General features: G+C 41.9%; 2 protein-coding genes across 3 annotated transcripts in view; one reads left to right on the top strand and one right to left on the bottom strand.

Annotated features, from left to right (window-relative positions):
* eipr1 (EARP complex and GARP complex interacting protein 1) overlaps nt 1-1,716 on the bottom strand; it is a 55,513-nt gene extending 53,797 nt beyond the window's left edge. Inside the window, exons 1-2 of the mRNA XM_034576993.1 lie at nt 1,527-1,716; nt 1,208-1,291 (exon numbers count right to left, since the gene is read on the bottom strand). Coding sequence (XP_034432884.1) covers nt 1,208-1,291; nt 1,527-1,568 — 126 coding nt within the window. The 5' untranslated portion in view covers nt 1,569-1,716. The remainder of the gene's footprint in view (nt 1-1,207; nt 1,292-1,526) is intronic.
* A 22-nt stretch (nt 1,717-1,738) lies between these two features.
* The window catches only part of trappc12 (trafficking protein particle complex 12), a 33,094-nt gene continuing 7,506 nt past the window's right edge, over nt 1,739-27,326 (top strand). Inside the window, exons 1-7 of one of the 2 annotated variants that reach the window (XM_034576990.1) lie at nt 1,739-1,899; nt 2,331-3,701; nt 6,562-6,678; nt 18,898-19,011; nt 22,524-22,662; nt 26,162-26,274; nt 26,536-26,608. In XM_034576990.1, coding sequence (XP_034432881.1) covers nt 2,343-3,701; nt 6,562-6,678; nt 18,898-19,011; nt 22,524-22,662; nt 26,162-26,274; nt 26,536-26,608 — 1,915 coding nt within the window. In that variant the 5' untranslated portion in view covers nt 1,739-1,899; nt 2,331-2,342. Of the gene's footprint in view, nt 1,900-1,927; nt 2,217-2,330; nt 3,702-6,561; nt 6,679-18,897; nt 19,012-22,523; nt 22,663-26,161; nt 26,275-26,535; nt 26,609-27,326 lie in introns of those variants that run through there. The other variant, XM_034576991.1, reaches the window with a different exon arrangement.

The following is a 27,326-nucleotide window of genomic DNA, read 5'->3' as shown; positions in this document are numbered from 1 at the left end:
GATGAATGGTTCGCAAGATATGTGTTCCACATACATACAGACAGACAGAGGTTTATGGAATTAGTAGATAGTTTAGTAGGTAGTAAAAGCTTGTTTATTTGTGGTAGATCAAATCTTTTTCACTCTTCCTTAGGGATGATCTTCTTTATGATTTTTTTTTTTGGCTGGCTCTTTCAACTTAACATTGGACAAGAGGAAAATCTTGGCTTCATGTTGACATGCTCTCTACAAAAAAATGAGAGATTCATCTTTGACTCCGATTTGAATTTTAAACGGAGTGTGAAGTGAGGTTATTTGGTCATGCTTTTAACATTTAACAGATATTTCAAAAACCAAATCATGTCTGTGTGCCTGTGATCTGGAGGAAGCTATTCATGACTCTGTCACATCCTTTCCCAGAAATGAAATTGCTCTAATTTCATTTTATACCACTGTATAAAAAAAAGGAATGTATCACCTGCAGTTGTTTCAAAATGCAGCTTTTATATAAAAATAATAATAATAATAATAACCCCCATTTTGGCCAATGTTTTGAATTTGGGAGTTTATGATGTTGAAAACATTGGCTTAGAGCAAAGTGCAAAACTGAAAGTTAAATGTGGAAAACTATGAAATGTAGCTTGTTTTTGTCAAACTTATGTTTCAGAAATCTTAACCTCTTATTTACACGTATACACTTATACACTCTCTGATCATAAGAAAAACTAGAACTTATAGTAGTTATTAACAATCAATCAATCAAATTGTATTTGTATAGCCCACAATCACAGGTCACAATTTGTCTGATAGGGCTTAACAAGGAGCAACATCATCTGCCCTGAACCCACAATGAACAGGGACAAAACAAGACATTTGAGGAGACTTCTTAGGGATCCCTTAAATACAGATAAAACCATAGGGTTAGGGTTACCATATTCTGACATTTCATGGACCAATCAACTGATGGATTCATCAAGAAAACAATCTATAATGAAAATAATGAGCACTTGAACCCAGCAGATGCAGCGTAATGCAATGCAGCAGGTAGCAGGATGGTTGCACAACACTTATTATCAAGAGACAAATATCAAACAGCTGCACAGGCACACAAACTACCACTATGACATAAATGAGTAACAACAGTGGGTCCCCTGCCTCCTGTTGGGAAACGTCTCTTCCATCGGGCTTTACATGGAATATAAAACCTGCCATCAAGTGTTTTCCTCACCTGGTTGTCAAACTTCAGAGACTGGGTGCCCACGAGGAAACGGATGGCGTCAGTCTCGGCTGTCTGGGCAGTCAGAGCTCGTGCCTGAAAGGTAAATACACAAGTACATGACTGTACATCCACACAAACAACCTGTTAATAACTACTGCGATGAGGTAACATTAAGTAAAACATTCCTATATGCAGACAACAAAGTAAACGGTGTGGGTGCAACAGGGTGACACGGAGGAGAATAGCTAAGAACGTCTAATTTGAGGGATATAATATAATATAATAGAGCTGAGCTAACGTTAGCTGTCAGTGTAGCATCAACATGTACCTGAAACTCGAGACCGTAGATGACAGGAGCGTCGTCCTCCATGTTGTGTCCGTAAGGAAAAAGAAGCACTTCCTTATTCTTTTAAAAGCCTCGTCTCACGGGGGGGACATGAAACAAATATCACAAGAAATTGTGCTGCGGACAGAACACAACACACCACAGGAGCTGCACTTCCGCGATTTGAAAAGAGGAGAAGCGCAACCGTGCGGGTAAAGTACGTAGCGGCACTCATGCGACGTTGCATTCAGCGCTTAATAGTGCGTAGAGGGCGTTAAGAATACCAAACACCGCCGCGGCGTGAAGTTTGTCAGCTGCGAGCCACCGTACATGTAGATTTCCCGTGGAGCCTCTCTCGCTGTCAGTCAGCTGTACGGTAAGAGAACCCCGTTGTTGTGTTTTATTCTTCATCTGTCATTGTGTAGCGCTGTGGTTAGCATAGCAGCATGTTCCGCTGCTCTTAAAGCGCGGCTAGCTCTCATTGACGCGTGTATGACACAGCTGCTAAGTTAGGTTAGGTTAGGTTAGCTTAGCAACCGGCTAACGTAGCAATAGCCGGATAGCTAACAACAACCAGACAACAACCTCTGCTTTGCGGATTAACTGCTCGTGGTTGATGAAACCGAAAGCTTGAAAGTAACCGAAGTGAACCGACTCTGCTTCTGAGCCTGCAGCCCGGTGCTGACGATAAGGGTTTGTCAGTATTTAGCATACAATTACAGGAAGTGGCCAAGGCAGGGTTGTGCAAGAATATTGAATAGTCACTGTTGAAATTAAAAGGTAAATAACCTGTGTTTATATTGTCAGTGTCAGTATAAGATGGAAAGTGGGGACGCTCCTAATCAGCGGCCAGTCACCTTGGACATCACCGTGGAGGATGTCAAAACGGACGCTCCAGTCAGCCCGGAGCCAACGTCCATCCAGACCCCCTCCAGAGACAACGTCCTGCCCCAGGAGGACAGCATCGACCTGGGTGGTGGAGAGTTTGCCACTCCCCAGGAGGTCAGCATTGCCACACCGTCAGAGAGCCTGATGGACAAGCTCAACGAGCAGATGATGGAGAGCGTCATGATTTCTGATTCGCCCATCAACAGTGAGGAGAATGATGTGGCTCCCATCGACTCTTTTCTGGATGGAGAGGAGGAGGAGGAGGAGGAGGAGGAGGAGGAAAGGGAGAATGCAGGAGAGATCTCAGGAGACAAGGAGGAACTAAGTGAAACTGGACCGAATATAACTACTCTTCAAGTTTCAGTGGAGGAACAGGAGGGAGGGGCTTCTGCGGAGGAAGTAGAAGAGGACACAAAAGAGCAGACAGACTCACAAGAGGATGTTGTGGCTTTTGTTTCATCTCAGGTTGACACACAGGATCCACAGATTGACCTTCAAAGTGAGGATCCAGCACCACTGGAAGCCAGAGGGATGAGCCCAAAACACGAGCCTCTTCCAGTGTGCACCATATTCAGCCACGGCACCCAGCCCAAGTCTCTGGTGCCTGATGGCTTCCAGCCCACCCTCATCAAGTCCCCCAGCTTTAGCATGGGGAGTGGTGGGGGAGGTGATGATGCTGTGACCCCCAGCAAGTTAACAGCCCCTCTTGTATGCCAGCCCAGCCCCAGCCTCAGTAAGTTCTTCACCGACAATGGACAGACCAATCCAGCTTCGGACTTCTTTGATTCATTTACTGCTCCCTCCGACTTCATCTCTGTTTCCAATCCCAATGCAGAGATCCCTCCGGGCGCCAGCCCTGCACCCATAGCCCCGACACCTGAGCGCCAGCTTTCTTCCACCTCCTCATCCATCTCCTCTGCTGGAGGGCCCTTGGACTCTGATACTCCCACCCTTATCACAGTGTTTGGCCCTGTCCCTACAGAATCAACCACTAAGTCCCAACCTCCTACACCCCAAATAGTCCCAGCTCCAACTGCTCCAACTGCCTCAGCCCCAGCCCCAGCCACTCAACCACAGCCCTTCAACCAGCTCCAAGCTGTATTCTCAGGCAATGATGACCCGTTTGCGACAGCGCTGAGCCTGAGTGAGGTGGATAGGCGCCATGATGGCTGGCTGCCATCTGAAGAGACCAGGAAGGTGTTGATCTCTGTGGCCACCCAGCAGTTCAGCCCAGCCTACGTGGAGACAAGCAAACTTACCATGCCAGGACTCAAGTTTGACAACCTGCAGGTAGGACAAGCACATAGGCAGTAAAATACTACAACTGATGTGTTAAGAAAGGGAGAAAGTTGTCCCTTTACAGAGCCACTCCACTAATTTAACACTTTGGAGCAGTGGCGGCTGGTGATAACATTTAATTGAATGTATCTCATTATTATACATAATTGTTATCTTCATTGAAAAAGCTAATTTTATTTACAATCACTGTCAAAATTAGATCTGAAACAGAAATTATTATCAATACTATCATTAAGTTTCGGGATGCAACACTTTCAAATGCGGGAGGCAGGACATACCGTATACATTCTGCTGCGGAAAGTCCACTGTTATTGTTTACAGCTAAAGAGTATAGAGGGACATTGTCAAAGTAACAGGTCCCACACCCCCAACCAATCAGAAGCTGCCACGTCATCAAGCCCAGCACCGAGGTGGTCCATAAAGTCCCGCCCCTCGACCAATGAGAAGCAGGCACGTCACGTTTACATTTACATAAAAACCTATGTAATGTACAAGAGGATAGAAGACATGCATCTCCATAACCAACAATTAATATCTCTATTGTCCTCATTTCTGGGTTTTTAGATGTGCCCCACAGAGACTTGTCAATCAGTTCAAGTGTGAAGGCTAGAAAAATGAACAATAACAGAGAAATCGAGTGGTGAAAGATGCAATGCAGCTTAAGCTCTCTGTCCATCTCAAGCATGCTAACTTGAATAGTAAATGACTTATGTTTAAATCAGGTAAGCGCTTACGTAAAGATGTCTGGCCCTCACTGTCGTAGTACTCATAAAGGCCACTCCGGATTAACGTATCATAATGCGGTGTAAACGTGATGCAGCAAGTAGAGGGTACAGCCATCCTGAAGCACATTCATAAACACAGCAAGTTCCAATCAAAGTCAGTAAACCTCAGATTACAGATGAGGACATTTACAGTACAAAATTACCAAAGTTTAAATGTATTTGTTTCATTTTCTCATCTATAATTTGTGGAAACCCATACAGGCTGATTTACTCACAAAAAATGTGTCAAAATTCAGGACTGTTCTATCTGTTGTTGCCACCACAAAAATTTCATTTGTGCAGGAGTGGAAATTTCTGTACAAAAGAAAAGTCAATAAGTACTGTGTTTTCTTTGTTATTCAATTAATTCAATTGTCAATCAACAAGACATTTGATGAAACCCCAGGAGACTTTGAAAGGCTGCAGCTAACTTGTTTTAAAAGACTTGATAACCAATTAAGTATTAAAAAGTTATACATGTGGGAGACTCGCAAGAGACAGGTAAAAAAAAAAGAAGAGTGGTCATTCATATGCAGACATCAGAATCTTTTTAATCTCTAAAATGAGTCAAGATCCAACAAACCGCTTGCTACATTTCCCATAATGCAACTTTCATGATAGCACAGGTGGTCGAGACGTCTCACACTAAAACACAAAACGCAGACTCTTGTATTGGTGTTGTTGCTTTTGCAGTTGTGTTAGTTAGTTAGTTAGTTAGTTAGTTGATCTCGAGGGAAATTTAGGCAGCCAGTAGGTCACAAACAGTCAAACACAAGAGCATAAATATCTGGAGCAACTGACTCAGACATTTGCGTTCTCACAGAGTGATTTTTATCCATCAGCCTTTCACCTGCTCCCGCACTATTTATTAGTGAGAAGACAGTTACCTGTAAATACACATGCACATGGCCTTCCACGCTCCTTCCACGCTCCTTCCACGCTCCTTCAATGCTCCTTCCACGCTCCTCCTTATCATGTTATTTTCTCATAAACATCCTCGGAGCTTGAGAGCAACATTTATCCGTAATAACCGCCCTGATGAAGCAACAATTTTACTTATTTATTCGGTTTAATCTTATGGTGTGTGTGTGTGTGTCCACCTCCCAGCTTTGATTGTGTTCATTATCCCCCCAGAATGTGTTTGAATGCCTGCTTGAATAAATGAATAAGAATAAGTGATTTTCCGTCATCTTGCTGTTTTTGCCCACTAACCGTCTGTTTTCAACAAACAAATTAAATCCACTCTAAAGCTGGATTAAAGATGGCACTTTCTCCAGTCTGTTTTGTTCCTTTCCTCTTAGGGGTGGTTACTGTTTTACAATAATAGTGATAATAATATAATGTTAATAATAAAAACAAACTTTATTTATTGAGCGCTTTTCCTAGGAATGTTACATAGTGCTTTCAAAAACAGAAATATTAACCAGACAAGGCAATGCGAATAAAAGAATATAAATAAAATCCTCTGTCAAGCAAAAGCTCTCTTTAAAGGGGTTTTTAAAAGGAGAGATTTAAAAGAAGAGACTTGTGTCTGGGAGATTTTAGGCAGAGAGTTTCACTAAGTGAGACCAGGGAGTAACAGGCAGAGCTCCATCCATGGATGTCAGTGGTCGAGAGGGCACACACCAGGTCAGTAAATCAGAGAGGCACTTAAAGGCCTAGGCCGTTTAAGGTCTTTAAAAGTGAGCAATAAAAATTTAAAATCAATTTGAAATCTAACGGGGAGTGTAGATCTCGGCGTAGTGAGGCAAGAGCAGGGGTGATGTGATCAAGCCTCTCACTCAGCAATGAATTGAGCAGGAGAGTTTAAAGTGTGATGCGTTACCCTTTAAATTCCTAGAAACCTGCATGATATTATTTGATAGGCTGTCAAGATTAGGGCATGGAGTTTAGGGAAAGAACTCAGGGACGACCAGACCACAATCCACTCCGCAGAGTAACTCCAAATAACATGTCATCATCGGATATTTCTATATCACACAGTTAGTACACATGTAAACGCCAGCATGGCAACCCTCTCCAGGCTCTTCATGTGTTCTGCTGTGTCATTTTGCATTATATTGAACGTGAGTGTGTTTTTGATGCAGGGTGACGCTGTGAAAGACCTAATGCTTCGTTTCCTGGGAGAACAGGCGGCCATGAAGCGTCAAGTTCTCAACTCCAACTCCGTGGAGCAGTCGTTCACAGGCCTCAAACAGCTCATCGTAAGTCACTCACTGTACTTTTTTGTGCATGTGTCACCCGGAGATGTTCTGTTCTGAGGATCAGTCTTCAGTGTGAAATGAAACCTGATATATAATAAGGGATAAAAAGAAGACCGTGTCTTTTTAATATCATAGTATTTTCATTAATTCAACTCATTTCCTTTTCCAAGGAGGTTATGTTTTCACCCTTGTCTGCTTGTTTGTCGGAAGGATGTGGTATGGGTCAGGAACAAACTGGTGCTGATCCGGATCAATGCAATATATGGCATTTTTCAACATTTTCGGCAATTTTTCAAAGAATAATTAATGGATCTTGATGAAAAAACATCAGACATGTTTTGTGACTGATATTTATGAGTGTGTGAAATTTGTTGCACATCCACAGTTGAAACAAACTGCTAGTTTGGCAGTTTGTTCTTTTTCTATGGTTTACATGCTCACTTGTGCTGGAGTTGGACCTGTCATTTTAAACCTAGTTATTCTGAACATTCATAGTTTCATGACAATTGAAATTTCTCTATCTCTCAATAATGACTATGCAATATGGTTGGAAGATCCAGGTCAAGCAACTCAGTCAGACCATTTGAGGAGATTGTTTTCTCAACAGCTTCTTAGCTTGTTCAGCTCAAATTGTATATTAATAGAAGATTTCTGACCAGAGACAATTTTGCGCAATTACCTCAAAAAGATTGAGATGAAAACCTGCAATAGTGTTTACTCACCACGACTTTAACAACGGTTCACATTTCCCACCAAACATTAATGTATCACATTGTATATCTCCCTGGGCTCAGAAAGTGCAGTGGACTGTAGTGTACTTGAGCAGAGCCCATGAAAAATAAACAATTTTATATAAAGAGGTAATGATGAAAGTATGATGACTATTTTTTTAAATATATATATATATTTGAAGCATTACCAAAAACTCAGATCAAGTACAACCTTCAGTCAATTACAACAAAAGCTGTCGGTGTCGAGACAGATTTTAAACCCACAGTAAATTTAATGAGTGGTTACATTTGGACCATTTTTAAGTCTTAATAACTCAGCAGGTGCTTTGATGATCTTCTGGAGGTAAATGACCGAACCATATGTAGGTCACTACAGCTTAACATCCTGTGGTGTCTGCAGCTCGTCTGACCTTTCCAACAGTTGGTGACTTAACTGAAACTGCTGGGTGGTTCAGCTTTATAGCGGACTGAAAGAGGTGAATCGTTCCTCTCCTCGACTTATATTTCTTCTCCTACCAAGCTCCAAGCTCCATCCATCTCTCCAACCCTCGTGCCTTCCCTCCATCATAATTTCTGACCCACAAATGACCCTGAGAGACGGTTGTTATTTAAAACATATGCACAGCAGCAGCAGCAGCAGACAGCGTGATGGAGTGAGGGGTAGAGGAGAGGAGGTGGGGTGGAGTGGAGAGGTGGAGATCCACTCGGCTCACAAGTTCTTTTCTCCTGCTGTGCCCATGTATTATGCATGGGATTGGTGTGCATATTTCAAGGGCCTTCTGGACTCTGTGTACACACATACACACACACACAAGATGGTACTTTAAGCTTGCATTCAACTGCACTATATGGTGTGTGTGTGTGTGTGTGTGTGTGTGTGTGTGTGTGTGTGTGTGTGTGTGTGTGTGTGTGTGTGTGTGTGTGTGTGTGTGTGTGTGTGTGTGTGTGTGTGTGTGTGTGTGTGTGTGTGTGTGTGTGTGTGTGTGTGTGTGTGTAAGTAAGAGGATCACACACTGTCTGCCAATTGGTGTGGGTGGTTCCCTGGAGGAAGAGGAGAGAGAGAGGAGAAAGACTGTGAGCCAGAAAGGTAACACGGGCCTACAGGAGAGATGTCATGGAATGACAAGCAAAAAAGAAATGGAAAGCAAATGTTGTGTGAGAGGAGGACTTCACCTGACCCTGAAGCACACACACAGGCACACTTTGGGCTGTGCCCGGCCTCCACGTGCGATAGGAGCTACTATTGATTAGATTTTGGCTTCTTGATTATTTTAACTAGTTTAATTTGAACATTGGCAACTTATGAATCAAAAAATGAAAAAATAAGCCTCATTTCAGAAATATCAAAGCAACACTGCTATTTTTCAATTTAAAATAACAGCTTGAAGATTACTTTGATGGTACACTGACTTGCAATATGTAACGTTGGTGAGCAGATTCGATCTCCTGTGAGAGTTGCAGTTTAAATTGTCAGAATCAGGCCCAGCAAGTTCAAGAATATTGCCGAACTGTTGATCTACAGATGTAGAAGTCATTAAAAAACATCTTTTATCTCCGTGATAAAAGATGAAGAATTCTAAACAATGTTTAGTGTATTTGTTCCAGCGGCAGCTCTTCTGTTTCAGGAAGCCGGGGATCATGGGTAATATCCACCGTTCGGTTGTGTTTCAGTTCAGTGAGTGGGACTATGCAGTCAGAGCCCCAATTTGTTTTTGCTCAACATGAAAACCACTTAATCACTTGGACACAGAGCCCAACAGAATTACTCACCACACATGGCGGCAGAGGGCGCTGTTGCTGAGTAAAAGTTACAAAGTGTTGCTTTAAAACAGTTCAGTTCAATTTAGTTTAGATATAGATTACAAGTTAGAGATTTATCTAGTAAGTTATCCAGGGATTGAGTTTGGAATGACTTGTAAAAAATACCTATAACATCCCTCTTTTTCTCCTCCAGTTTAGTTGTTCAGTGTGGTTTGAATACCTCATACCCAGGTCCATTTTATTGTTACTTTTTTACAGAGGAGAAAAAACATTGCCTTTGCTCTCCGATAAACAACATAACTTGAGGTACGGCTTCTAAATTACCTGAAAGGATCTTACATAAAAACTGCCTGGTAATGAGAAATATCTTGACAGATGAAAAACAAGCATTTGCTGCCTACATTTAGGATTTTTTGTTTTTATCAGTCAGGTTTTGTTTTTTGTAGTTTACCTGTGCTTCCTCTCACCTTTTCTCTTTCCTTGTCTCTCAGATCTTGTCTCATATCGCTCTTCTCCTCCCAAAGCTGAGTGCGGATTGATGCTGTTGATGTTTTCTTTTTCTTCTTTGTCTGTGAAGGAAGTAAACACAGGGTCAGTCAGTAATCTTATGCAAATGTTACCAGCCTGTAGCGGTCTAAATTATATTATATAGGGGTACCTCATTTTAAGATGCTTTTCAACTCTTTACACAAGCTGAATTTAGAGGCATTTCAATTCGTCAGATCATGTCTGGGGATGAAAGGTACCGTGCTACAATCAGTTCCCTATAGTAAAACTCTCTTGTTACTTGTATCACACTCTGGTGGATTCGGCTGCCTGCCTGGTTTGTTGATATAATCAAAGAATCAGTGTGTTGAGTAAAGATTATGTAGTAACGACAGGATCAGCAGCCGGTGATCAGTTTTCTTACCATTGTAAAATATCTCTGTAGCACCACAGTACAGTTATTTATAAGACTTATATTCTATACAGCTTTGATCATTTACCTATAGTGGATACGCTGGTGAATGAGTGACATAGTATTTCTCTTCCACTTGTCCCACAAAAAAACAAATTGTCTTGGATAAGAAGACGAGCCTTAATGTCGAGCCTTCAGCGCAAGTGTGTGTATGTGAGCTGTCATGCCTGTGTGTGATTGTTTTCACATGTCAGGGTTATCATGTACATGTGTGTTTACACTCTTAAAACATGTTTCTTGTTTTTCCACATTTGATGTCAGCTCTGATTATCCGTTGTATGGCCTTTTTCAAGGATGACACCAGCAGTCACTTCAGAACTTCATTCTGCTGTGTGACATCCTGTTTGTTGTGTGTGTGTGTGTGTGTGTGTTGCGGAGCTCTGCTATGAGCTGGCAGAATGAGTCATGCTGCAGAGCCAGAGTGTGACTGCACCCACTGCCACTGCATACTCCCCATTTTTATACATATACAGAAGCATATATGTACACTAATGCAATGAATGACAATGTATAATCAATACAACTTGAAGAGGCTGCATTTCTTCCCCCTCTCTCTCTCTTTTATCTCTTTGTATGTGTCTCCCCTCATCTGGTAAATGTGGACACCACTAGGACTCTGTAGGAGAGCTGCCATTACACACACAGACACACTCAGTGCTTCTCTCTGATGAATCTTCGTGTAGAGTGAGAGTGCTACATAATGTAGCACTGTAACACACTGCTGAGAAGGATCTTTAGAAATATTCTCAAGACATCTTTGGGAAAATAGTGGGACCACCACGCTGCGCTCTCTGCTTTCATGTCATTCTCAGGTTCTGAATAAGAATCATCATATTTAAAGCAATTGAAGATTATTTTCGTTATGAATGATTTTAAGTCCACTGCACATTTAAGAAACTGTATCAAGAGAATGTTTACAGTGTTTCCTTGATAAATGATTACTCAATGTCATAATTGTTGTTGATAAGAAATTATTTCGGTCAGTTTATCAATTGATGGATAGATGGTTTCAGAAGTAACAAATAAAGGAGTTTATCGTATTCAGAAGTGAGAGGAAATTACTGCATTTGCAAAACTACTGTACTCATTGGAATTTATAACGGCAGTTACTGTGGTTTGCAGCGTGTTACTTTGTCGCCCTTCCTTAAGTACTTTGCAGAGACACATTGGAATAAACCGTTTGATGCAATTCAATTAAATGTTTTCATACAGACATTTTATCTTGATTTTCATCAGGTTTCCCACAAGGCTTTGTCAGTTAGGTAAACACAATAAGGCCACATTTTTATCAACCAGTTTAGTTGGACTCAGAGGACTGATTTACAGCTGTTAGACTCCGTTAAATTATTCAGTAACTGTCTCTAATTGAGTCATTATTCATCCTCATTGAAGGAACGATCCAGATTTCTTAAAAGTTCTTAGAAAGAGGTGCCATGCACACAGAGCATACCGACGAGGATGTCTACTTGGAAAGACGACACGATTCGAGGTGATAAGGGCTGAGGTTAATGTGCTGTAAACAAAAACACTGTGCTTTCCGCTGCAGAATTTACACGTCACGTCCTGCCTACTGCATGCTCTCCACCACCCCTCACCTGAATATTACGGCTATTTTCCTGTTAATTTGAATGCATTGACCCGGACAATCTCCTGCTGCATTCTTCACATGTGAAAGGAAAGAATTATAAATTTCTTTCTTTTGAATGTTTTCTAGTTGGCTGTCTCTGTTTTATACCTTTTGAATTGCAGTGATTTTAAATATTATATTATGAAAGTAGTACTGTCTGATTGTCTGACTGCGTGTTGCACCATTGGACTGTGATGTTGTTCTGCTATTCTGTCCTAGATCATACTTTGGTGAGTACAATGGTATCATAAACTATAAAAATAAGTGGAACCAAAGCAGGATCTTAATATCTTTACAATAAAATCAAAACCATTCCTTTTAGAAAAGGTTGTTTATTGAGGTTTGGATGTTCTATGAACCGAGTTTATTTAGATATATCTGCCTCCCATCTCCCTCTGCCTTTGTCTTCCCTATGACCTCTGTCTCCTCTCCTGCCCTCGATGTGGTGTGGTCAGCAGTGGGCTAATCTCTGGCTCAGCACCACCCTGGGTTGGCCTCATCTGTCTCTCTCATTAGCAATCACCCCCCCGAATCCTCCCTGTCTCCTCCTACCCGTCCTTCCCTCCTTCTCCTTCATCTCTGTCTTCAACTCTCTCTCTCTGCTCCCTCTGTACTTCCCACCGGAGACTCTGTCTTTCCTCCCACAGCATGATGCTGTCTGGGCCTGGGGCCAACATATATGTGTGTGTCTTGGTGTGTGTGTGTGTTTGAGAGAGAGAGAGCAAGAGAGAGATGTGAGTGTGAGAGAGAGACCCACCTTGGCTGGGTCAGACAGACACACCCCCATAATCACTGCAACAACCCAGCTGCTGCATTGCACTTTGATATCATTGCTGTAACCTTTACTCGTCATTATCATAACCTTTTTACATAGCTGTCATTTCTTCCACCAGTTACACTTGCAGGCTGAGCTGTGGGTAATGCACCATCAGCGTTTGTAGTGCTGAAGGGCATGTTTAAACCTTAGTGGTGCTTGTTCTCACCTGGCTCTGTTTACATTGGCTGCAGCTATAAGATCAGAGTCAGACCGATTTTATCAGTGTAGATGGAGTTAAGTCTTTTGGTTGAGCCATCAGAATAATTCTAGCTTGTCACAACTTGGGAGGTTTTTTATTTTGGTTTTTACTATCATTTGTATTTGCACCATTCAAAAATGTTACTCAACTGTGCCAAGTCCTAGTTATCGAGAGCAACATTGGCATCAAAATGTGCCTGAGGGTTTTCCATTTCATTTTGCTTAAAGGGCATACGCATATTAACAATATGGCACTTATGGACCTGACAAACAATATGCCACTTGCAGTTCATGTCTGGTAAACAACGCTAACATAGGACAGTTTTTATCCCCCCCCCCCCCCCCCCCCCCCCCTGCTGAGTATCAATATCGAGGCCCATGCCTCAAGTGTTTTTCACTAGCAGTGCGATAAACGGGAGCTGCTTCTAGAGGAAGTTAAAGCTACGGCCAATGGTTAAGTTATACAAACTCTGCTCCTCGTTCAGGTTATGAGCAAAACTTGGATCATTTGGCTGATTTTATTTATTTTTTGTCTTAATACAACCTCTTGACTTCAATCAAAGTGCGTCTCAAATGGTCATAAAATATTTTAACTCCTTCCCCCCCACCTCTCTGATGTCTGAATTGAGTACTGCATCTAAACATTTTGTTTCACTGCCAAAACGGGGTGATAAGTTATGCATGTTCTGAAATTTCCTCTCAATCTTTTTTCACTTTCACTTTTCATTTTTTTACAAAAGAATTGCCCTTGTCTCCATTTCCATCCTTTCCATATCACCTCATGGGGAAGTTTTAACACTTCTACATTCAGATGTGTTCAGACAACTCATCTTCACTGTCTCACAATTCACGTTTCATTGTATTTCCAGATCTCAGCAATGCCTTTTTTAAGTACAATGTTGCTGGCCAATCAGTGTCTTTCCAAAATCTGTCAGCCTCAACTTGAGCTCTTGTGGTACTGGGAAAACTTACTGTGTGTGCGCTGTACTTTGTGATTCATTGATTGTGATTCAGGCCTGAAACGGAACTTATCTTGAATGCTGTCTTAAGCTGCCATCTCAGAGGAAAGGGAAATGGGACATGCTGTTATTGTTGACAACCAAACCATCAAAAGCTATCCAGTTGCCCACTAGTCAATCAGTGGTTGATATTACCCAGTGGAGCATCACTTAGAACTTGGAAGCTGAGTTGAACCATCTTAGGGAGTGTTATGTGGAGTTCTCTTATAAGCCAAGAGCTACAATGGTGTTTTCACATAATATATTATGCTGGTTTGTATCTCAACGTCTCTCAGTGATACTGTTTGAAGAGTCCAGCGATTGCCTGTGGGAGACGAAATGGCTGCTTTGCTAAGTTCATATCAGTACAGTAGCCAGGCAGATAGTCCTAAAGCTTGAGGGCGACATTCTGTCCTCTGGTGTTTGTAGACGAACTGCAGAGGCATCAAAGTAAGGTTCTTCACCGACTGGTGTGCACTTTTTGCATATTACTAATATTTTTCCCACATCCTCTTTGTAATTCAAAATGTCAGGTCTTAATTGAAGTAGCACTGGAGATCCCTGTATTAACTAAAGCTGGTGTGCGCGAGCCTTTTTAAGTCTGAATCGCCTGGAGGCTTCGGGTCTTGAGAGAGAACAAGTGGGCGTTCGTTTGTTCATCAAGCTTTGTTGTGCAGGTTTTTCTTTTTTCAAACTCACCAAAGGATAGGTGCACTGAACTTGCGATCTTCCACACAATTAAAAAGCCTCACCCCTTTTAAAAGTATGACAAGACTAATTATGTATGTGTTTGTGTGTGTGTGAGAGAGAGATAACGGATTTTATTTTTTGAACACGTTCCATGCACACATTTGTGTGGGTGGGTGTGAGTGTGTAGGAGTGTGTGTGTGTGTGAAGCATTGTAATACTATTGAAGTAAAGCCTTTTAATTACAATCAATGAAATTGTGTTCTTTAGTGATGAATGTACTTAAGGCATGTCCTCTCTTTACATTTCATCTGTTTATGGCTGAATATTCCTGATGAGTGATATTAGCTTTTCATTTGAGTACTAAGCTTAAAGGGATAGTTCACCCAAAAATGAAAATTCACTCATTATTTACTTACCACTATGCCGATGGAGGGGTAGGTGAAGTGTTTGATTCCACAAAACAGGGGTAAACAGCGTTGCAGCCAAACCCAATACAATTGAAGTAAATGGTGTCTTCAAAGTAAAAAACATAAAATGCCTCCATACTGCTCCTGTGGTGTTACCCAATATTCATCGTCATAGTGGTGAGTAGAAAATGAGTGCATTTTTTTGGGTGAACTATCACTTTAACAACTCTTTTTAGCTCTGGTGTGACACTGAGTGAGGACATATAAGATTTCTTCCGCATTATTTATCTTCTTCCTTTGGTCTTTTGTCAAGAAATAAAGTTGAGTCTACTACCCACCAAATACAAACAAATGAAAATGGCTCTTCCCCACTCCTGCACTATAGAGATGCCTACACAATTCCAACACACACTTCTTTCACTAAGCCTCCGTACTCAATTCCTCATTTAATTTCACTGGCAATAAATCATCACAGTAATTCCCCCTCATTTGATTTGGGGAGATCTGATTATGCCTTATTGCAGAGTCACTTAGCTGAGCTTAATTATTAATCACCATCGGCCTATTGTTTTTCTATTTTTTTGTTCTCCTACCACTTGCATTCTGTGTTAATTGAAATCATTCAAACCTGGGAATAACAATGCAGTGTGGATGCATGATGGGATTCATGGCAAGCTTTCAAAAAGCACTTTGCAAATTTTTAAACGTGGAATAAGTTCTATCTATATCTATAATATAGATTGGATGGATTGGCATGCAATGTTATGCATAACTGTGGGGCTCAGTGGATGAATTGTTTCACTTTTCTGATCCTCTGATTTTATCCCTTGCACCAGCAGCATGTCAGATTTTTCACTTAGACAATGAAATAACTCTACAGAGATGGATTGGCACCTACTGGTCAGGGATGATGTGGGACAATCTGGTCTGGTGTCCTAACATTTACTGTTTATTAACATATACTATTAATTGAAGTCTCAAAATGATTTTTAAAAGCCTCTCTGTGGTTTCCTGGAAATTACCAATAAACAGTGAGGTTGATAAAATACAAACATAGCCATGAAACTAAGAAGTCACAAAAACGTAACCTTGACAAAAGAGAGTCTCCTGACAAATGAAAAATGCTTGCTCAAGCAGGCCCCACTGGACCTGTGGAAAAATGTGAATAGAAATTAAAAAGACAAAATATGAATTTCGATCAGTTTAATGTTGGCTGACAGCTGGAGACATTACCCTGTACATCCTAAATGTTAGATGCGTCTTGAGCACCGTCCAGTCGTTGATTGTTCTTTCTCCTTTTCATCAGTTGAGATGACACTTGAGCCGAGACATCCTTCATTATCCCATTCAAGGGCACTTGATGTCACTATCTTTAATTGAACTTCAGGTCATAGAAGATCACCACTTGAGCCACTTAGACCCTCTGCTGTCTATTCATTTCATTGATCATTTATTACTGCAGACATCTAGTTTGGTTTGGACTGATTTGATTCAAGACCTGGTGAGAGATAACATCTCTATAGAGCCATGCATAGCAGCAATGCTGCATTGTTACATAAAGGCTGAGCTGAAGTTCACTTCTCCAGCCTTGTGGGGGGGGGGTTCACTTTGGCTCCTCGTGGTGCCTCTCTGCAGCTCCCTTGGCTCTCAGCTCTCTTCCCCTCATCTCCTTCTCTCTGCTCTGCTACCCACTGCTCCTTTTTTCTCCTTCCAACTCTTTTGGCCCAGAGCTCCTACTTTTTTGTTCTTCCTACCACTATGACCAACTTTGACTTCTGCGCTCTTTCACTACATGTGGGCTAGATTTTTTTTTTTTCAACCATATGCTGCTTATCCTCTGTTGAATCTCCTTATCCATCTGTGTGTGTGTGTGTGTGTCTGAGTGTGAGAGAATGTGCCTGCTGTACTTCATGGCTGTTCTCATTTCCTTCTCACCCTGTATCCCAGTCTCACATAGACACTTAGAAACAGATACTTGCACACCTATCTTCCTGTGCCCTGTGGCAGTGCAGCGGTCTACTGTAGAGTACTGTAGGACATGTGTGTGTGTGTGTGTGTGTGTGTGAGTGACTGCAGCTGCTTTTGGCCATCCAGGCTGCCTCCTCGTTTTCAGCTTCATTTCCCCCCGTAATGAAGATTCAGAGGCAGCGCAGCTACTGGCACCGGGCAGGGGAGGAGAGCAGAGGAGGGGGGAAGAGTAGGAAGCAGCAATAGAGGAGGAAGCAATGACAGCAGGAAGAGAAGAGAGGCAGAACAGAGAGATGGAGGGAAAGAGGGGAGGAAGCATTGTGATGGAGGGAGAGGAAAGTATGGGAGAACCCTGAGGAGGAGAGAAAAGGAAAGGGAAGGAGGCAGGATGACTGGAAGAGAGGACAGCAACAACATAGAGAGAGATGGGTGATGAGTTTTGTGTTACAACTATGCAAAGTATCCCTCTCTCTCCCTCCTCCTCTCTCTCCTAATTACCTCCCTGGCTGTGATGAATGGCACTGCACTTCAGACCCAATCGGCAAACCGACCTTGTCATGTGTGTTGATGGGGTGGGGTGACTCTACACCCCTCTCCCACCTCTGCCCCCCTCTTACCTAGTGTACCACCTCCTGTGGAAGCAGATGCTGCTAATATCTGTGTGTGTGTGTGTGGAGGGGGGAGGTGTTCTGTTACAGGCTACCTTTGGGGACACATTTTAAACTAAAGAGCAGTCAATTGGGGACCACTTGTGCAATTTCAGACAAAAGCTGTGAAACCAATTGTGAAAAGGCTGATTTTCTTTGTCAGTTTTAAATGTTGGGGTTAAAGAAAGAGAGGTCATGGTCGGGTTGTTGTGAAAAATATCTTGATGACTCTCCTCACCTTAGGGTTAGGATAAGTCTCAAAGAAATTAATGAAATGTTAAGAGTTCTGTAACAGTCTCTGTATAATGTGCCAAAAATGTACCCCTGACAGTGTGTGTGTGTGTGTTTGTGTGTCTTTGGGATACACAAACATATCAACATTGACCACAACATACTGATCGTCTTTTTTTGTCATTGAACACTAATATCTGGAGCTGACGCTGTCACATGAGGTGATTAGTAAGATGATAGGACGTCCCCCTAAACTTTCCTGAATAATAACCTCAGTAACAGAGCTGAACTCCTCAAAAGATGCTTGCTTTTGATTTAAAATTTTTTTCAAAAAATCTTAATTTCGTCTGTCTGTCAAAATTCCTTCTCTGTTGTCATTGCTACCACATGAGGGATGTGTGGTGTCCTGTTAGCTCACCTGGTAGAGCTTGTTCTACTAACAAGGCAGCAGCCCATATTCAAATCCATCCTGGACCGATTGCTGCATGTTGCCCCTCTTTAACCCCTTTCCTATCATTCTCTCCTGTCTTTATCAAAAGCAAAAATGCTGGTTATAATAATGATAAAGTCAGAAAGATATTGGGTTAAATATCTCCAGGTTATTGCAAATATATAATGAATTTGAGAGATTTGTCCCTCAATCCTCTCTGTAGATACGAAATTGTAATCAACAATTTATTGCTGAGATCAGGGAACATTGCATAACACTTCTGAATGGGCTAGACACATTAGCAAAACATGAAACAATTACTAAATTTGTTATAAATATTATATAATTTTAAATCATTTATAAAGCTGGAACAATAAATATTCCTTGGCTACATGTGAGGATTTCTCTGCTCTTCTTCACTTCATATCATAGTAAAGTAAATATCTCTGCGTTTCGGACTCTTGAACACATTGGACACCAAGCAATGCTTTGATTAATTCACTGTTTTCATTCCTGATTGAAAAACCATGAAAATAAGATCCAGGTTTTAAAAAAAAAGAGAAACACAGCAAGTGGTTTGATAAGTGCACTTGAAACAAGGTCCTTGATACTAAATGTATACATTGTTCGTGATGTATCCTTTTGTGTGTTTGTAAATACGACATTGATGTATTTTAGACCTATTTCGTCTTGCATGTTTCCATCAGTCAGTCATGGTGTGTGTTTCAGATTTATTGTTTGTCTTCTCCCCTGCAGACTAGTAAGAACTGGCGGGCTGCGGTAGATCTGACGGGCCGGCTGCTGACAGCTCATGGTCAGGGATACGGGAAGGCCGGCCAGCCAACCTCCCACACCACCGACTCACTGCAGGTGAGATGACAGTTGCTTTCTCTTCATCCTTCCATTGTTCTGTGTTTCCAGCAGTCTACCTGTTGTTGGCCCTGGCTGAAATTTCACATTTCACGTCTTTGGTGATCCGATCACAAATAGACAGCTTTCAGAACAGATGCGAATACACCCAAGACACATTGAGATCCAATCACTTAAACCACATTCAAAGGTGGACTTGGCCCCATATGGCCACATCACTTTTTCTTTTAACAATGAGTACGTGAATATGTCCGGGCCATGATGAAAGATCATCTACTTAACTGATGTCCCCTGGCCTATGTTACAACTACATAATTAATGTATATTAAAATACAGGATGTGCATATTTATTTAGTTAGTTTAGTTAGTTTACTTGTGGACGTCCACCACAATATCAATATTGACAACGACATGTTGATAATGAAATTTGTTACTATGTAAAATTAGTCAAATTACGTGGTAGGGCTGTGGAGAAAACATTGATTTGCTCAGTTCCATGTTTTCTTTCTCTCTTTTCCCATGCACACACACACTTGATATTCAGGTTTCTGCTTCACTGGGGCAAGTTGTTGCCATAGAGTTCTTTTGTGATTTATCATAATCAGAACTTTCTGCTGCTGACCCTCTCCACATTGATGGTCAACTGTATGTGGTCATCGTGCTTTTTTTTTTAAGGGTCGATGATAAATGCCTTTATTTTCCTTTATTTCTATGACAAAGTTGTTTCACCACACTGCCAGTAGGTCCATCTCATTTCTGTAAGCTATTTTATCATTATTGCTGATAAGGGCCACCACTGTTGTGTCGTTAGAAACCTTAATGATGCACTTGTTGCTGGATGAAGCAGTGCAGTCATACTTCAGCAGCTGAGTGTTCAGAGTGGGCTGAGTACACAGCTCTGGGGAGTGTCGATGCTCAGTGTGGCCGCTAAGGAGGTGTAGCTGCCAATTAGATTTTTCTGTGGACCACCAGTGAGGAAGTCCTGGACCTAGGTTCAGAGGGAGGTGTTGAGGCCCAATTGGATTAACTTCATAAAATGTTATAGGGACAGGGCTGGGTGGAGGGCAGATATTTGCTCATCCTCAGTGGAGTAGTTGGAGTGGTAAGCAAACTGGAGGAGGTCAAGTGAAATTGAGAGACTGCAGGGCCAGCCTCTCGAAGCACTTCTTATGTGAGTGCCACAGGGTGATAAACATTCAGGCAATACATGGAAGACTTCTTAGGGACTGGGATGATGGTGGTGGATGACTGGAAGCATGGGGGGATGACTGCTTGGGCCGCAAGATGTTGAAGATGTCTGTGAGGACATTCGCCAGCTGTCCAGCCAGTTCATAATTGAATGAACCATTCTATTTGTTTCCGCTTATTTGTGAGGGTTGAGCCTGGAAAGTGTCCTCCTCACATTGTCTGTAGTCACATGCAGAGCCTGGTCATCATCCCCTGCTCATTGATCAACCTGTAAAAACCCATTTAGAAGTAATTAATTACAGTACATCTCAGAGGGAGGCTTCAATAGCCAAAGTCTGTAGTAAGGCTTTTCAATGTCATGGCTCTGATGTCCACAAGTGCCGTGTGTTGTCAGTAAAGTGGTAGTTGATTCTCTCATTTTTTTCCTGATACCATGTAACAGTTTACTTCCTGCTGCTTTGTGGGCTGCCTTCTCCCCAGATCTGAAAGAAACATCTTTGATCGAACCGCAGCTGTCAGCCGTGGCTTCTGGTTTGCCCTTAAGGTGATGGTTTTAGTGACTGTGACATCATCAGATACACGTATTGATGTAGACTGTCACAGTTTCTGTGTATGCCTCTAGATCGATACAGTCCCCACAGGAAGTTGCCTCTTTTAACTGATCTGAATCAAAGAGGCAGCATTCCAATCAGTGCTTTCCATGCTGTCCTGCAGGGCTGACATTGTGCCCCCTGGCCAGACCATAATCATTTTTTTCTGGGTTGGTCGGCAAAATTTCAGCCCTTCAACTGCCCTGCTGGGATTACCATGTCATAGATGGGATCTGAATGGCAAAGGTGGGAATGTAGGGGAACGTTTTCCATGCTTTCTCAACCCCCAAAGCTTCCAACTATGTGGATGGAATCAAGCCTGCTAGACACAGCCAGTTGGATGCAGGTGGATCTAGACCAGAAGCATATCTATCTGCAAGAGATCATGGCAACAAAATCAATCCAGACCTGCTCCTGCTGTCCCTTCGCATTGGGGAGATTACTGAGCCTTGAGAGTCTAGCAGGACCGCAAGGTGGTAGAGTGCAGGTGGAGATGACTTGCAGATGTTTTGTGGTCAAATCAATCACTGGGCTCCTGAAAGAGATGGGAGTTTGAGTGTGGGCCCAATGGCAAACCACCAGGTCTTTGTCAGAGACGATCAAGTATAACAGCAACTGACTTTGACTGACCAGATCTGGGCTCAAAGGAGATCTATAGGAAGGGGTAGAAGCAGAGGGGGCACACCTGGGATGCCAGATGTCTCTGGAAGGCCTAATGAAATACCACTGAAGAAGAATTATCAACTTTGTGACAACAATGAAGTGATTACCCCAGGAAGAATTAACACAAAGGCTAATGAGATCTAAATAAACTTAAACCACTTTATAAGAAATCAAAGTGTGCTGATAATTGTTAGCGATAGTTAAAAGTCCTATGAGCTTAACTTCTTTGTCTGAAACACAGTTACACATTTACCCTTCACGTGAAATCGTATAATTTAATATTTTCTATCAGTGTTGCTGTAATAACAGTGTTATGCTTGTTAATGGTGTTTTATCCAGAAGATGAATTGCTGAATAAGCAATCCATGCAGTAGGCTCTGCCTGAGACTGCCAATCAATCCACCATGTTGGCTCTGGCTATATATCGCAGTTTTTTTTTACATCTTTTTTACTGCCTTACATATGTGGTCCTCCTTAACTGTGTTTTTAAATGTACTTGCCCAAACTGTAGAAATAATGCCAACAAAAGCATCACCTCATCTCAATATGCTTCATGGCAAAGGTATTCCTTTTGGTACTTCTTATGTTTACCTTTTAGAACCCACTGTAAACCTGAGGGACATTATGTAGTAATTGATTGGTCACTCATCTTTTCTTTTTATTCATTTCCACAGTGAAACAAAAAAGCAGTTTCTCATAATGTTATTCTCCACATTTTATAGATGAGAAAAATTAATATTTTACATTATAGATAAAAAATGATATTACATAATATAGAAGTCCTGGTACTTTATCACATAATTGCAGCATGTAATGGAATTTCTTTGACCAAGTTGAGTGAATAATTTTTTTACTTTGAGGGCAAATGTCATAATTTGAAAATTGCTATCTTATTTTTAACTTGTTATTGACATTATAGTCAAATGGCATACAAGCAGAGGGCAGTACAACTGTGACCACACAGGATTAAAGTATCTGTTTTTTTATCTTTTCTTTTTGTACTCGTTACACATGAGTTATGGTTTCTACATTTTACCAATAAAGAGAGTTGTGTTTCTGTGTGTGTTGCAGCTCTGGTTTGTGCGGCTGGCTCTTCTCACCAAGCTGAACCTCTTCCAAAATGCTGAGCTGGAGTTTGAACCCTTTGGCAACCTTGATCATCCAGACCTCTACTACGAGTACTATCCCACTGTTTACCCTGGGAGGAGAGGTATATGCACGCAAACACAAACACACACACACACATACTCCACTTGCTCAAAACAACACCATCATCATCTTTTTGCTTATTATTATTGACCTTTATGTAGGAGGAGCACTTTTCATATTGATCACAGAAGCTCTTTTATAGAGACTTGCTTTGTAAAAATCACACATTGTTTGATATCTCTTTTCATGTTGCACTCTCCAAAATCTGCTCTGTGAATTCTCATGGAGACCCGACTGAAGGTTGAATTGTGCTGTTCAGGATAGTACTGAAAAGCTGCTCTGAAGCTCTTCATCTGTGAATTTGGAATGTGTTATTAGCCTGGTCTCCAAAAGGATTTTGCATCTTACCCACGTTTTTTTTAAAGATACACAAGCATACCACCGCTATCCTATTAAATATTCAAAGGAAAGTTTCTGCCAGGAGCTTGATATAAGACTGTATCGTCAAGAAGCTCCAACAACTCCACTTGTCTCCAGCAGTTCCTTGGTTTTGTTTTTCCTCTTTTTAGACTGCATGAATTGCTCTCTAATGTATTCCCATTACTTTGGATCTGCTTCGCCCCTTGGGCTACTACAGTGAAGGCAGAGGCAGAAACTCAGCTGCACAGACACAGTTGAACACACACACACACACACATACACACACTCACTCTACTACACCACACTGCACAGCCTTCTAAAGAGAGCACCAATTGACTTTCCATTGCTCAATATTAAATGCTTTGTGCCCTGCTAGGTGCTCGCAGACAAACTGGCACGAGTTGTGTAGCCTGGTGTTAGAAGTTGCAACATTTCTCTGGCCCAAGTCTTGACTCCCATAAGAGGCATGTGCTTGTGTATCGCTCTCTCTGTTATCAAGATCAAACGATCATTTGTGAAAAATCAGCGTTTTTTGGGTTATTAATTTGTCTGCAAAATGAATAGTTGACTCTGATTTGGATAAAAAGACACATTTACCACATGCCTATGAAGTATTTTTCATTCATGCTGTTTTTTAGCTCTATCTTTAGTTTCAGGTCAGATTCCTTTTAATATTTAGATCAATGAAAAAGTCCCGCATGGGTTTTCTTGTAGGTGAAATAAAATCTGCTAACAGTCAAAAATTAACATTCCCAGCTTCTTTGAGAAAGGCTCTGTGTCTTTATTCAACAGCTAGTTTAAATAATATTTTTGCACTCTAATAAATCAGAGTCAAGTGGTTTAATGTCAAACAAAAAGACCAGGAAAATTCATTAATAGGAGACGAGTCGTGTAAGAATATTTAAATATCTCAAATTGAATCTAAAGGTCCCCTGTTTAGTTTAACATTCAATGTTTCTCACCAAAGTCATCTATAGCTGTGTCTCAATTCAGTGGCTGCATCCTGCAGAGGACCCGTACTGGTGGTGGCCGTACTGAAATGAGACGGTCTGGTCTTCCGATTGTGTCACCAGCTTGTCCCGCCATTACGGCCATCACCTAGCGAAAAAGCTACGGAGTAAAATGTTCTTCAATTGATTACAAATGTTGAAAACGGGATTTTTCATGCGAACCGTTAGCTGTTCGGTTAAGTACATTCTCCTGACATTTTCGTCCTGCTTTTTGCCACCATTACCTTTTTTAAAAACAGTTTGTCACTGAAGCGCAATGAATCATGGGATATCTTGGGCCGGGAAGGATCCACCCAGTGGAGACTCCATTGCTCGGGAGTAGAAGGACACATTTGTTGGTCGCATTTGGAGGAGCCTTCGAATTGGGATAGTCTTTTCACGCCGCTGTGACACAAATCATTTACATAGTGAACCTGGATTGTTACACCGACATTTCCTATTGTACTCTAGCAGTCCTCTTCTTCCCTGCGGTTTGTTGGCGCATCTGCCACCAACTGTTGTTGAATCTAAAATAAGTGGGACTGAAAGCTTAGTGATCCTTCGTTGTTCATATGTCCAAAGTCCACCCAGATTAATCCAATTCAGTCAATAAATGTATATTTACCCACCATCCAATCAAAATTTTAATTATTGTTTTTTAATTTTAAATATGTATTAATTGTATTTATTGGTTTATTTGTTCAGTACATTTTTGATCATTCTTATCCACTCATGTTGTGGTCTAAATCACAGGTGTGGAACCTTTTTCCCATCAAGGGCCATTTCAGTTTTTATAACATCCCTGGAGGACCATAGACCTTCTATACTTCTCAATACACACAGTATATCACTCTAACTTTTTAATGCAATGGCTGCAACTGCTTCTCTTTGGGGAGGTTGGTTTCCCAGGTTTTGGTCAGTTAAGTCTTTGAAAGAGTCCATTTTGAAAAGAACAGCTCAGTAGACTGTCCCAGAGATCCTTCAGACTATAATTAATAAATAAAATAAATATATATGAGTACAAGTGCTACAGATGAAAGTTACATTAAATTTTAAAATATTCTAAAATAGAATAAGCTAATCCGACAGCTTTCTCCATCCTATACTTATAGTCATGGTCTGTTTAATGGAGTGCTATTGGTCCTCGACACTAATTAGGTTGTCAAAGTTTGCCAAATTAAATCCAGCAATTCAATCTATGTTCCTCAAAAATGTCCCAATAATGCTGATGTGACCAGGCCCTGCAGTGCTGGTGAATCTAATCACCCATATGCTTCAGTGCATAAATGTGCAGTCTGCGTTAAAAGAGACGAGCTATAAATGAAATAAACACCATCACACCAATGCTAAGTAACCCCACTACTGGTTAAAAACTCAAGAGGTACTTTGTTAATACTTGTGTACAAGGTTGTGGTTTCATGGGTTGTTTTCCTTCTTTGTTACAAACATTTAATTCTAACAGATATTTTAAAAATAGAAAATGTAATCTGATGAAACTTGCTAATACAGAAGAGTGCTGTCCCATCAGTATGAAGATAAAGCAATGCAACAGAGGGCAGTCATACAGACAACAGGTTAATGGGGAAAAGGAGTGTGTATTCTGATGATGGGGAAGATAGAAAGCACAAGCAGATAGACGGCAGAGATAGAAATAGAGATACATAGACTGTATCAGACAGTATCAAAGAGACCCTGATCAAAGCCTGGGGACTCACCTGAATATAGGCTCTTCCTCAAGTTAGGGCTTGTGCGCGCGCATGTGCGTGCGTGCGAGTGAGGCAGTGTGAATGATGTAGAGGCAGCTAGAGACAGAGGGATGAGGCAGAGAGATGAGTGATGGAGCTATGCAGCACACCCAGTGAGAGAGATGAGAGGGTTTAATAAGCAGCCATACGTAGCTCAATGCCATCTGTAGGTTCCTGCCTCCAGGGCGGTGTGCAGTCTGTGTGTGGGTGGATGGGTTTATATTCTCATCTTGTGCTCTGTGTCTTTCTGGCTCTCTCCCTCGCCTTCCCTCTCTTTTCCCTCTGTCTTCCTCCTGCTATGTCCTCATCCCACCCTGTTTCTTATTTTCCCCTTTTTCCCCTCACACATTTCCCTCCCTCTGTCTCCTGTTTTCTTCTTCTCCTCCCTCCCTTCCTCCCCGTGCAGGCTCCATGCTGCCGTTCTCCATGCGGCTGTTGCACGCTGAGCTTCCCCAGTACCTGGCCAAGCCCCAGGAGGCTCTGGACCGCCTGCACACTCTCAAAACCGTCTGCCTTGCCGTTAGTATCCACACATACACCAACACAGCCTCTGGATGAACATAAAGATATGCATGCTCTGTAGCGCTCGCACAATAAAACTACACACCCACAGAAAAGCACATTAGCCATCCTAATCCTTAAGCCCACCTGTATAAACAGCCAAATATGGTTGGATTTTAGAGTTATTGAATATGCATATTCTAATACACACATAAAAAGCCCTCAGGAATCACTGTAAAGCAACACCTCTCTCTGAAGTTTGAATTTCTCAATTAACAGATTCTAGAGAACTTGGAGAAAGGCTTGGCTGAGGATGGAACTATGATCACCTTAACACCGGAGAACAGGCAAGGTAAGAGTACACACACACACACACACACTCTCACTCATATGGACATTTGGCAACAGATCTGGCCTCAGTCCCAGACTGCATCACACTGTGGGAAGAGAGTGAGGTCATGGGCCCCAGTGGGTAACACAGACACACACACACTGAGGCAGAGGCACACCTGGTGCAGGACTGCAGCATACCTTGGCCACACATACACACACACACACACACACTCTCAACCACACAAATACACCAATGCGGTGCTCTAAAAGTGTTTAGCACCTCACTGCTCCGCTACTCGCGCTGCATATCAAACGGTCTCTCCAGCCCTTCACGCCGAGCAGATCAATACAGATCAATTCTATCCAATCCACTCACATCTGCACAAGTGTGCTGGGGAAATAGGCACCTTCATCTAAAATTCACCAGGTTTGGGTCGACACTCCTCCACATAACCTCATGTTAAAAGAACTCTCCTTCTCTTCTCTTCTCTTCTCTTCTCTTCTCTTCTCTTTCTTCCCCCTCTTCCTCTCCCTCTCTTTCTCTCTTGCTCTCTCTTTTCCTCTTTCACACCCTCTCTCTATCCCTCTCCCTCATCTCACCTCTTCCTCTCCTCCGATCTTCTTCCTCTTCTCTCCTCACGTCTTCCTCCCCTCTCCTCTCTTTCTGTCTCTCTCTCTCCCCTCCCTCTCTATTGCTCTTCCTCTTTTTCTCCCTCTCCCTCACCTCACTTCACCTC

Source organism: Hippoglossus hippoglossus, chromosome 22 (genome assembly GCF_009819705.1).
Source record: "Hippoglossus hippoglossus isolate fHipHip1 chromosome 22, fHipHip1.pri, whole genome shotgun sequence".
NCBI classification, from domain to species: Eukaryota; Metazoa; Chordata; class Actinopteri; order Pleuronectiformes; family Pleuronectidae; genus Hippoglossus; species Hippoglossus hippoglossus.
Note: the sequence above shows the minus strand (reverse complement) of the source record. Positions and strands in the feature narration are given on the sequence as shown.